At 35.3% G+C, this 12,699-nt stretch overlaps 1 protein-coding gene across 1 annotated transcript; it reads left to right on the top strand.

Annotated features, from left to right (window-relative positions):
* The first annotated feature begins 573 nt into the window (after positions 1–573).
* On the top strand, positions 574–7,901 carry KERA (keratocan). Its single transcript, XM_054579848.1, has 3 exons — positions 574–737; positions 2,253–3,146; positions 7,318–7,901. Exons 2-3 carry the CDS (start codon positions 2,261–2,263, stop codon positions 7,488–7,490), a joined length of 1,059 nt encoding a protein of 352 aa, XP_054435823.1. The 5' UTR covers positions 574–737; positions 2,253–2,260; the 3' UTR covers positions 7,491–7,901.
* The last annotated feature ends 4,798 nt before the right edge of the window (positions 7,902–12,699 follow it).

Below are 12,699 nucleotides of genomic sequence, written 5' to 3'. Positions count from 1 at the left end.
AGACATATGTGTTAAAGAAAAAAATAACAGTGAAACAGAATGTGTTGTATAAAGTAAATGTAAAATGTCTGTTACGGTGAGCAAAAACTCATTAAAAAGTATTTGGAACGACTCTCTTAGTAGGAATTAGAGACACAAAAATTTATTTCTATAAAACAGAGCCTAACACCACTTTTAATGCCAACATTAGCTATAACTTTCCAGGTTTCCTTTTTTAATTTTTACATACATTTTTATCTCTTTTTCCCATAAGCAAAGTATATCTAAATAAAATTCCAGAATCTATTTTACATAATAAACAAAGAAACAAACACAAACAGTTCCATATGAGGAGAGAACATTGGTCTTATTTTTTTTGTATTCAATTTTTAAAGATCTTCCGTAAAACAGTGTTTTAAAATGTCTTCTGTTACACTTGAAACTAAAGCTGCCTTAAGTTGCCTGCTGATAAATCAGGTCCTAATGTTAGTACACTAGAACATCATTGGAATTGTGAATTCAGGGTGAAAACTGTCCTCAATTATTATCATAAATTCTTGAGATTAAAGTTAGAATTTCCGGTGCTGGGCTGTCTAGATACTGAGTGCTGTGGTTGTTGGAGGGGTTAAAGTTAGAGCTACTGATGCATATATATTGGGGAGGATTCATAAAAACACGACAGTGGAGCCTGGGTCAATCCATTACTGTGAAGAGCACTGACCAATAGAAAGGGGAGAAGAAGATCCAAGACGATTGAGGTAAGCGGGCTTCTGAAGCTCTGTCAAAGTGGAAACAATAGATCAAAAGGTGTTCATGGTGACCAGTCAGAGTCAGTTTGATTTTTTTCTTATAGGAAGCCTGACAGCATGAAATAAAAATAAATTAGTCAACGTTTTGTTTTTCTTTGTGTTTTTTTCCTTAACTGAGATTTAGCAAACTTCAGACCCAGACACAGGACTCAACGGTATATTTCCTGGACAGCAAGGTAAACTATTTTGCACTTTTTAAAACTCTTCAAGTTAAGAATTCAAAGTTCTTATTCATCAGAAGCAGCATTACAGCTTCAACAACTAAAACAAATCTCTATTCTGAAAAAAATAAAAAAAAAAATCCTTTAATGTTTCTGTTGGAAGATGACCAGGGCAGCATTCTGCAATTGTAAGAAATCTGACAGCTTGCGGAAGCAGCTCTGCACTTGTCCTTTCCCTCAATTTAGTAGCAAAATTGAAAAATCAGCATTTCATAAATGATGCTATCTTCTCCTAAAGAATCAGTAAAATTTATTCGGTCCTTATTATCAAGCAGTTGAACTAAATGTATATTGGTTAAATGCTACTGATATATATATGTTCATATATATTATATATATTCATATATTATATATATATTCTTGTTAAAGTAGTTTATTGTACCTATACGCTTGTTTATAATCATTGGTAAGGGTTTATGTTTTTCAGATGTATAAGTCAGTGTTAAGTTATTCTTTGTTAGCGGTCATTCAGAAAACAGGGAACTCTACCTGTATCCTAAACATGTTCTTTGTTTTGTTTTGTTTCTTACCAACCATAGAAATGCCATAATTAAATACATTTACCTAATTGTGATATATAGAGATTTCACCATTCAAATTTCTCAGCTGAACAACTTGATTCTGTTGTTATATTAGAAGTCTCTCCCCACATCCCAAAATAAAACTTACCTGAGAAGTTGAGCAACAGAGTAAAAGATTAATCACACACTTTTCTTCAGATCTTAAAACCTTCCTCACAACAAACTGCTAAAACGTTCTTTGATTGCTTTCTTTGGTTCAAGGCCCAAAGAGCCTGGGAAATCTCATCCAGATGTTCTGCTCATTTAGGAATAAAAGTAAAAGCATATGCCTACTTCCTAGGAACAAGAGACTCTCAATTCGAATTATTTAAAGTCACTTTTTTGTACTCTTATATTCAATTCCAGATTTCAGTTAACGTCCTTGCATTAAATAGCTTGAAATGGAAAAGCACTTAGAGCTCTTAAAATTTGCTTTTCATTTCTCAGTTTTCATTGTGTTTGGGTTAAAACCAGAAAGCTACAGTTGGTGAGTCAGTTTCAGCATTTGCAAAGTGCTTGAAAATAGTGCCTAATAAATAAATGGGTATGAATTAATATCTCTCTATAAAATGTTGATATGTTCTTCTCCCCTCAAAGAAGCAATGTTTACTGATCATTTTGGTACATACAATTCTCTAAAGATCAAGACCTTCAACACCTAACAGTTGTATTCTTTATTATAGGTACTACAATGGCAACCACAGTCTGTTTCATCATCTGGGTGGTATTCATTACAGGTTCAGTATGGACTCGAACTGTGAGACAGGTCTATGAGGTACAAGGTCCAGATGATTGGACTGAGCAAGACTTCGAGTGTCCCAGGGAATGTTTCTGTCCCCCCAGTTTCCCTACGGCTTTATATTGTGAAAATCGTGGTCTCAAAGAAATCCCTGCTATTCCTTCAAGGATCTGGTATCTTTATCTTGAAAACAACCTGATAGAAACCATTCCTGAGAAACCATTCGAGAATGCCACCCAGCTGAGATGGATCAATCTAAACAAGAACAAAATAACCAACTATGGAATTGAAAAAGGAGCCCTGAGCCAGCTAAAGAAGCTGCTTTTCTTATTTCTGGAAGATAATGAGCTAGAGGAGGTACCTTCTCCATTGCCAAGAAGTTTAGAACAGTTACAATTAGCCAGAAATAAGGTGTCCAGAATTCCTCAAGGGACCTTCAGCAACCTGGAGAACCTGACCCTTCTTGACCTACAACACAATAAGCTATTAGACAATGCCTTTCAAAGAGACACCTTTAAGGGACTTAAGAACCTCATACAGTTAAATATGGCCAAGAACGCCCTGAGGAACATGCCACCAAGGTTACCAGCCAACACAATGCAACTGTTTTTAGACAACAATTCCATTGAGGGAATACCAGAAAATTATTTTAATGTGATTCCTAAAGTGGCCTTCCTGAGACTAAACCACAACAAACTATCAGATGCAGGTCTTCCTTCAAGTGGTTTTGATGTATCGTCCATTCTAGATCTTCAACTGTCTCACAATCGACTCACGAAAGTCCCCCGAATCAATGCTCATCTGCAGCACCTTCACCTTGATCATAACAAAATCCAGAGTAAGTAACCATCGGGGTGAGTTTTTGACTAAAATGTTTAAAGTCATTAAATTCATTCTCTATCTTCTTTAAAAATAACAAATCTGTTGTCCCCCTTCATATAATGTGTACTTAGATTTTAAAGTGTATTTTCAAATTCTGAAGTGTATTAAGCTAGGGACCCATGGACGAAGGCAATGGGGAGGAGGCTTGAATGTGCGAGGAGGGGTGGACAGGGCAGAGGAGAGCAATGGGGGGAAAATGGGGACAACTGTAACTGAACAACAATTTAAAATATGACATCAATTTAAAGAAAGGCGTATTAAGTTTTATCTGTTTACAGATAGTTTCAGTGAATCAAAAGTTTCAATCATCAAATTGCAGATTTAAAACTGGGCTTTCGTAACCCAGAGCGGGTAATTATCTAATGGGGAAGCTAAAAATCTCTTCTTCTTTAACTCCAATAAGATTCTGAGTTTTCTGCCTCACTGAGTAAATTTATTAAAGAAAATGTCCCAGACACCAAATTTCACAAATAGTAACAGGAAAGACATGATTGAGAGGTTATCAGAAAGTTACCTTTGTCCTAAAAGCTGATCCCTGAGACCACAGTCATTAGAGTCTCTGCTTCAGAGCAGTGGGTGTCTCAAACCTCAGTGTGCACAGGCCCTGAGGCTCCACCTCAGAGCTTCTGACTGAGTAGGTCTAGATGGGGCCAGAGACTTTCCATTTCTAACAAGTTTCCAGGTGATGGCTGAGACTTAGGGGACCTTGCTTTGGGGACCGATGTTGCCCTGTTAAGGCTTTGCTCAACCTAAATGGAAACAAATGTCCCTGGAAGTTGGGAACTGCTTAGGACTAGTGGTGATCAACAAGGTAGTATACCCTCTCCTTTCCTGAATATCGCTTTTAGTAAGAGAGAGCTAAATGAGTGCCGAATGCCTTGGAATCAGAGATGCCATCAAGAAAAGGTGTAGTTATAGAAAGAAGAGCCTGGTGACAGTAAAGGCAAACTGGGTACCTTGACAAGTATGTGTGAGATCAGGCTGACCATGGTGTAGAAGTGGACAATGTCTTGGTGCAGCCACGGGGGTACTGGAATCAGCTGGCACCTATCCATGCATCCTCAGTCCCAGCACAAGCCCTTTAAGAAGGTCATCTTGAGGAGACTTCCCTGAACAGCCTTAGCAAATACACGCCACAAGTGAGAATAGGTCAGAGGGTTTGTAGGAAAGAACACAGATAATTGTCAGAAGGTTTTGCTGCCTGGTTATTACAAACTAAGAATTTCTTTAAGTATGTAATTACATAAGCATCCCATTTATAAGACTAGAGCATTTTCTAACAGGCACTGCTCAGTTATTCAAGATCTGTTTTGTTTTTCTAACAGCATACTTGAGCATAAAACCCAGGAAGTAATAAGCAGGTTGCTGCCAGGACAATAATTTTTCCATGGTGAGGAATCCTGTAGTCAAAAGCAAATGTTGCAACAAAGAATGTTATTAGAATCTGTTTCGCTGAACCAGATAGTACAACAACCAATATTGATCTAAATGCATGCAATTTTTTTCTGTTGAAACTTCTGTACTTCTACAGGTGCATTCCTTATTTGACAGCAAAAGCCTCCTAAGTATCTGAGGCAGGAAGTTAATTTAAAGTGATTCCATATAAATCCCTGTTTGTGAATTAGGGATTCCCCTAAGAATTTAAGATTGAAGGTGTTTAGAAATGAGATAGCAAAATTCGAAACGCAGATGGGCACATACATAATTACACAAAGTTACATAAAGAAGAATAAGACTCCGTAGTTCTTTCACTCATATTTTAAAGAGTTTTTACAAAGTGTTTTCTCATGTATTTCTGTTTTTCAATTGGTCTCATACCTTAGTGGGCATCAGAACCTCCTGGAGGACTGTGTGTCTGATTCAGTAGGTCTGAGGTGCGGCCTAATCTCCTGGGTCCCAGGTAAATTACTGCTATTGCTGCTCCAGGGACCTCACTTGAGAGCCACAAATTATCCTTCTAAGAGCCTTGTGTTCTATTATTAGAGAATTCTGAAGAAAGAGAAACTGAGGCTTAACCAGGGGGAAGATATTCACCTGCTAAGAACAAAAAAGGGTAAATATAATAGCAGGAAAATGAGCCCAGGGCTTCTCATTTTAAATATTTTCCCCACACATATATAACAACAGCACATTTTGCTTCAATTCTGAGAATACAAAACTTTAGAAAAATTTCTATCAATAATTTTAACAACAATTACATCAACAAAGAGAAATTGATTTATTTGCTTCTTAATGTAGCTATAAAGCATGGTTATTTTTACTTTCCAAGAAAATGAATTTAAAATAAGTATGTTCATGGCTATTATTGGCTCACCATTATAGCACACTGTGTTATGTTAATTGTTAAAGTTCTTAGTTCTTCTGGCTCCAATCAATCCACTCTAGTTGTTAATAAAGTAATTTCCAAGAAATATACCTTTTATATGAAGAGTTCTCAGAATTTACAAGGCAGTAAACTTGTCTTATGCAAACTGATGACAACACACTTACTTCTTCCAGACACCTTAAGGGACTTTAAATTTGGCAAAATGTTATGTGTTCAAATAAGTGACTTCTAGGTGGCCCCTCAGAAATACCATAATTAATTTATAAAAACATAATTAAATTTAGAACACAAGTTTCTTATGTTCCATTTATTCACACAAGCTTTGATTAATGGGCATGGGGGTGAGGAGATAGCACATAGAAGGGACACAATCTCTCCCAGAGACAAGGGACCCTGTGTGGTAGGAAGAGACTAGGCTGGGACCCAGCACAGACCTCACATGCTGAAATACATTGTGTACATTACCTTACCTGAACCAGTAGTCTGAACCACTAGTCCCACAATTCGCAGGTGAGGAGCATAATAATGCCTGATAAAGGCTGTGTGATAATAAAAAAAGAAAAGAACCTTAATACCCACAAAACTGTTTTATAAATATCAATCATTTCTAAGCTAGTTCATTTCACAAAATGGCATAACACCCTAGCAAAAACAACCTCACTCTAAACACGAAATCTTTCAGGACCATATACGTACCTATGCACAGACAGAACACAAAGGGGAACCATTGTCTGAGTTAGGTGTGTCTCATCTTCTAAGAAAGAATTCTTGCTCCAAGTAGTTTCAGAATGGGATTTAAGGCAGTACACATGGATTCATGGCTGAGATCAGCTATTACACTTCTCTGAATTTTGCTAGTTTTATAGGCCTTCTCTCCTGAATGCTCCTAAATCTCAGTATGGTCATTAATACCAAGGGCTCTGATCCAAGGCAGGTGTACAATTCCTCACATCCTAACCATATGAAAAGGCTGATGGATTATTTCCTGGCTTGAATTCTGTGTAATTGAATTTTTGGCAAATATTTCCTTTCCAATTAAACACATTAATGATAAAAATTCAAGTTACTTTTATGTTTTACATATATACATACTTATGTTAATTGTACTTTTAACTGGTTATACGCTATTAATATGAAATTTTGCATTTTAAGGTTATTTTCAAGCACTTTCTCTAATAGACTGATTTTTCACCTACACATCCATCCATCCATCCATCCACTTATGCATCTACCCATTCTTTCCATACCAACCTTGAAGTGTTGTGTCTAGCAAATACCCTAAATCTTACTTGTCTCAGCCTATAGGAGCTAAGCATGTCTCATCTCACCTTGTTTCCATCAAAACTTTTAACAATGTGGCCTTTCTAGTGCTCTGTACTTAGTAAAGCAAAATATGGAAAATGACTATGCATATGTTGCTTTTTTTCAGATATACTTTTATGAAATGGACATGTACAACCCACAACTTACACAAAACTGGTTTGCATCCCTGCCACTTTCTTTATTTTCAGTCAAACCGAATTTATTTTTTTGAAATTTTTTTATTGTTCACATACATTTGTTTCCATTTTCTCTCCACCACTTTTCCCTGCCCCACCCACCCCCACCTCCCACGCTCAATCCTTCCCCACCTTGGCTTTGTCCATGGGTCCTTTATACATGTTCCTTAACTTGTATAGATCATATACTTTAATAGATCATAAGACTGACCCTCAATAAAACAGGTGTAAGTGTCTTGGTCTTCCCTCCCCTGGCATTTTGTGTTTCAGTTCATTCATTCTTGCTCTCTTTGTCTCCCTAGATGTGAATGTTTCTGTAATATGTCCTACCCCTGTCGCGCTTCCTGCAGACCAAGATTCCTTCATTTATGGACCTCACCTGAGCTACCTTCGTCTGGACGGAAATGAAATCAAATTACCAATCCCAATGGATTTAATGACTTGCTTCAGGCTCCTTCAGACTCTCATTATTTAAACACATTTTCAACAATCTAAAATTGGTTTAATTAATAAGCTAATATTTCTGACATGAAATTTGGTTAACATTTATAAGTTTAAAACAAAAATCACATTTCCAGTTGCTCTTGGCCACCATTTTCATCTGTGCAGTTAAGCTTTTCTAATCAAAGGTTTCACCAATGATATGTAGAATAGCCTACTTTTTAAAGAAATAAAACAGACACAGAGTTAAGTAGTTTATCAACTCAAAGATAATTCTTTTTTTGTCTCTTTCACCACTTATTAATACCAAAAAATACAATTACATTCTTGTGGCATAGAAAGTACATATCTGCTTGTATATGTTCAAAACTGCTTATGCAAATACTGTATTTACAGTTTAAATATAGTAACCTAACAGGAGGTAGGACGATCTGAAGAAAATTTAAAGAAGAGATCTTTGTCATAAATATAAAGAAATAATTAAATTCAGATAGCTAAGTAGCTTTTGTAAGTAAAAGTTTAGTATTTAGCTTAAGAATGAATATGAAATACATCAAATACTTCATAATGAATTTTAGCCTTTAAATACCAAAAAGCAGAACAATAGCCATTTTTAGTTTACTATTTTCTGTAGCAACTGTTCTTAGATATAGTACAATGTACTCCAGCAATTAGACTCCTACATTTTTTATGTTTATCATAACACATTTCTGACAGAATCTTAGTATTTTAACATTTGAAATTCATTTGAATTGCAGTGTCCAGCTCATGTATTTGTTGGGTATTTTTTGGATTTTTTTAAATAAAAAAAGTGAATCCTTTCTAACAAACAGAAGTTAAAATACTTATTTCAGGGACATTACCCAAATGTTTTATTAGAAATACAATTTAATAGAAAATGTTACAGTAACAATCATTTCCATTTTTCTAGCATGGATATATTTTCCTACTTTATATCTCCCATTCTTCTAGTGAACATGAGAAGAAATTCATGCTCTCTACAGCTGTTTCTCATGAATTAAAAAAAATTAACCCAGGATTTTGTTAAGTAACAAAGTATAGTTTACTTTAGACTTCTGATTTTGTAAGACATATGCTATAAACAATAAATATTCCGTAGATACTAATGTGTGCCTTTATATATTTTTCCAAAACAGTATTCTAAAAAATCCTATAAATTTTGATATATTTCCTTAGAAAAAGGATCATATATACTTGTGACAAGCCAGATTAAAGAAAGTCCAATATATTACTTTACTCCAAAGCTTCTCAGAAACTTTAATATGTTATTCTGTAATGTGAATTCCCAAGAAGAGAATATAATGTGCAGTATTTTCTACTTATTTTTACAACAGAACTTACTTGGGGATGGGAAGGAAGAACTAACTAACAGACTTTGAGCATAGTTTTTAAAATACAAGAAATCAAATTAATCGACATTAAAAAAGAATGTTTCATTAAAAAGACTTCAAAGTCAATTAATAATATTGTATCATATACAATTGTGTTATAAAATATTGGTAATCAGGTATCATTAGGTTGGGGGAAAATAATATGTCAAGAGAAACACAATAACTTCAAATATTTGAAAACTTTCCATGTGAAAAGGGAATAAAGGATATTCCAGGAAGTTTCAAAATGAAGAGTAGAGCATATGGGTCAAATTTAGCATGAGCCATATATTTGCTCTGGCCAGGGAATTTTCTAGTAGTTGTTAAGAGTCACTCAGCAACGAAAGCAACTTTTCTTGAGGCAGAATTATCCACCAATGGAACAAAGCATGAGTGATGAGTCAAGAGAAAGAATATAAAAATGAATCCTGACCTGAACCAAAGTTATGAAATGTTCATCTTAGGCCTTTTCACTTCTCAGACTTCTGTTTCTCCCCTCCTTCCTTCTTCCCTCTCTCTTTCTCTCCCTTTCTTTATTCTTGCCTTTTTTCTTTATTTCAGAAATATATTTTGAGCACCACATATGTACCAGACTATACTACACACAGGAGACATAATAGTGCACACAAATACAGATAAACCCAAAGATGCTTAACCTCGTCAGCCATTAGAGACATGCAGATTATAACCACAGTGAAACATTACTACACACCTGTCAGAATGGCCAAAATGAAATACACAGGAGCACCATCAAGTACAGATCAGGGTGTGGAAGAAACTCTCATCCATTCCTGGTAGGAATGTAAAATGGTTCAGCTACTTTAAAAACCGTTTGGCAATTTCTTCTTAAATTAAACACACAACCACCACGAAACATGGCAATTTCATTCTTGGACATTTGTCCAGAGAAACAAAAATGTATGTTCACACAAAAACTGTGCACAAGTGTTCAGAGAAGCTTTATTTGTAAGCACCAATAACTGGAAACAACTAAAGTGTACTCCTACATGTGACTGGCTGAACACACTGGAACATCCACATGCGGAGAACTACACAGCAGCAAAGAAGAACGACGGTCATGCATGTAAGGCTTCAGTGCAGCTCAAGGAAACTACATTGTGTAGAACAGGCCAATCTCAAAAAGGCACAAGCTATGATTCTACTTAGATAATATTCTTGAAATAAAATCACAGACATACATGGAGGACCAATTCTTGGTTGCTAGGGGTTAAAGGTGGGGTTGGAGGTGGGGACAGAGCAGCTCTGTTTTGATTATAGTGGTCACATTAACCTGCACAAAAGTGAACAGAACACGCTACACATGCACAGATGAGTGCATGTGAAAGTGCAGAAAAAAGACTAAGCTCTGTGAATTGTCTCAATGTCAATCTTTCTTTTATGAGTCCTTAATTTAATTTAAAGTGAAAGCTAAATATATTTCAGGAAACTTGAACAATAGATACTAGCTGCAAGATTGATTGTGAGGCAGGCAGAGTGGAATGGTGGGAAAATTCAGTTGGTATTCTACTAACAAAGGGAGAGGTATCAGCCAAGAGACTCAAGGTGTTTTTCTTTATTGTTTTAACAGCTACATGAAATAGCAAAGCTGGGATATACCATGAATGGATAATATTTTCAGTCTAGCCCTATCTGTCTTATAATTAGTGATAGACACCTGAAGCCAGATTCAGAAAAGAATCATCTTAGGAAAGGTTGTTTTTTTTTTCCATCTTACAATTATAACATCCTGTATTTGCATGGCTGTATATGAAGCTATCTACTGTCAACCTTGTTTATAATAACTGAGAATGGAACAGCCCAAATATGCATCAACAGGGGACAGAACAATGAAATACAGTGTAACATATACCAGAAAAAAAGACAGCCACTGGGTTTTAGAGACTTAATATAAAAAAAATGTAAAATATCTTAATACACTTTTAATATTTATTACATGTTGAAATGGCATTTTTACTCTATTATATTAAATAAACAATAGTATTAATATTATTTCTCTTATGGAAACAACCTAAGTGTTTATCAAGAGGTGAATGGATAAAAAATACATTATATATACACAGTGGATAATTCAGCCTTAAAAAGAAGAAAATCCTGCCATGTGCACAACATGGATGAACTTGGAGGACATTAAGCTGAGCAACACAGGCCAGTCACAGAAAGATGAATACTGTATGAACTCACCTCTCTGAGGCATCTAAATGGGTCAGACTCACAGAAACAGAGTAGACTGGTGGTTACCATGGGCTGGCAGATGACAGTAATGGGGAATTGCTATTAAATGAGTATAAAGTATTAGCATATGATGAGTTTCTAGAGACCTGTTTGCAGCATTGTATCTGTAACAGTCTTGTACTGTTCACCAAAAATTCCTTTATGGGGGTAGATGTTAAGTTCATTGTTCACACAGACAAAAGAAACAGAAACAAACAAAAAAATAACCCAGACTGGCACAGGAAGCTTTCAGAGGTGATGTTTATTACCCCAACTGTGGTAAAATGTATGTATTAAGTATGTGCAGTGTTTTGTACAATTACACTTCAATAAAGCTGTTCAAAAAATAAAAAATAACAATGATTAACAGAAGGACTCTCTTAAAAAATGACAACTAATTAACTATAAAGAAGGTATAAAGAAGGGGGAATAAATGGTGATGGACAGAAACTTAACCAGGGCTGGTGAACACAAAGTAGTGAACAGATGATGTGTTGTAGAATTGTGCGCTTGAAACCTGTGTAATTTTGTTAACTAGTGTGACCCCAATTAATTCAATAAAAAAACAAAAAAGATGAGAAGTATTTAACAACAAAGGGTAGGAAAGAAGAATATCCCAGGCAGGGATTAAAGACTCTGTAGTCCCTAGGAACAGTTTGAAACTAACAGAAGTAATTCAAATCAGAAGGGATTATGTTAATTGAGAGGTAATACCGTGTAGTGGTAAAGAACATTAATACTGAAACTAAACTGCTGAGTTCAAAGCCCAGCTTCACTGTTGTGTGGTCCTGGGCTGAATTTTTAAATTTTCCATGCTTTGGTTTCTACTTATCTGTATAATGGAAACAAACAGTATCACCTATATAATAGTCAGAATTTTAAAATTTAGAATATGTAAAGGGCCCTAAACACTGCCTGACACATAGTAATTGCTAAATAAGTGTTTATTATTATTACTGTGTATATGTTTGCAATATAGATATAGATATCTAGGTACAGATATCAGTATGTATTAGATATATACCATATAGATGCATTTACACAGAAGTTTCTTATTGGCACAGTGAGGGAAATCTTTTGGAGGAGAATATATGTGAGGAGATCAATTAGGTTTTAGTCTTACAAATTAGAGAAAGCTAAGGTAGTTTGGAGTATAAGGACACTGATGACAGTGGTAGAAATAGAGAAAAGTGGACCAATAAAGAATTAAAAAGTAAAACTATCAGGATTTGGTGGTTGGAAAGATGAGAGTGAAAGCAAGGAGGATGTTAAGGTTTCTGCTTGCATAATTGAATAAATGGCAGTATATTTTCTAAAAGAAACACTCTTAAAAAAGCAGATCATAAGTTTGTTTCTAGGTATAGTTATTTGGAATTGTTTTTGGTTCATTCAATAGGAGATATCATGTAAATTGTTGAATAAAGTCTAAAGTAAAAAGGAGAGGTCTGTATAGATTTATAGAAACAATACTGATAAAAATTTCTAGATTTTGTTAATATTTTTCATAATTTTGCAAGAATTCTGCATTTACATATGTATACGCCTGTGGGTTAAGACTGAGGCATGGATGGGGGTGGACCAGGAGAATGCCAAGGATTAATTCTAACTACTGACCAATAA

Source organism: Pteronotus mesoamericanus, unplaced genomic scaffold (genome assembly GCF_021234165.1).
Source record: "Pteronotus mesoamericanus isolate MK-2021 breed Mesoamerican mustached bat unplaced genomic scaffold, CSHL_Meso_final contig_56, whole genome shotgun sequence".
Classification (NCBI taxonomy): Eukaryota; Metazoa; Chordata; class Mammalia; order Chiroptera; family Mormoopidae; genus Pteronotus; species Pteronotus mesoamericanus.
Note: the sequence above shows the minus strand (reverse complement) of the source record. Positions and strands in the feature narration are given on the sequence as shown.

Coding starts and splice junctions, on each gene's coding strand:
- KERA (XM_054579848.1), top strand. CDS start 2,261: ATGGCAACCACAGTCTGTTTCATCATCTGGGTGGTATTCATTACAGGT. Junction 3,147..7,317: donor TGATCATAACAAAATCCAGA/GTAAGTAACCAT, acceptor TTGTCTCCCTAG/ATGTGAATGTTTCTGTAATA.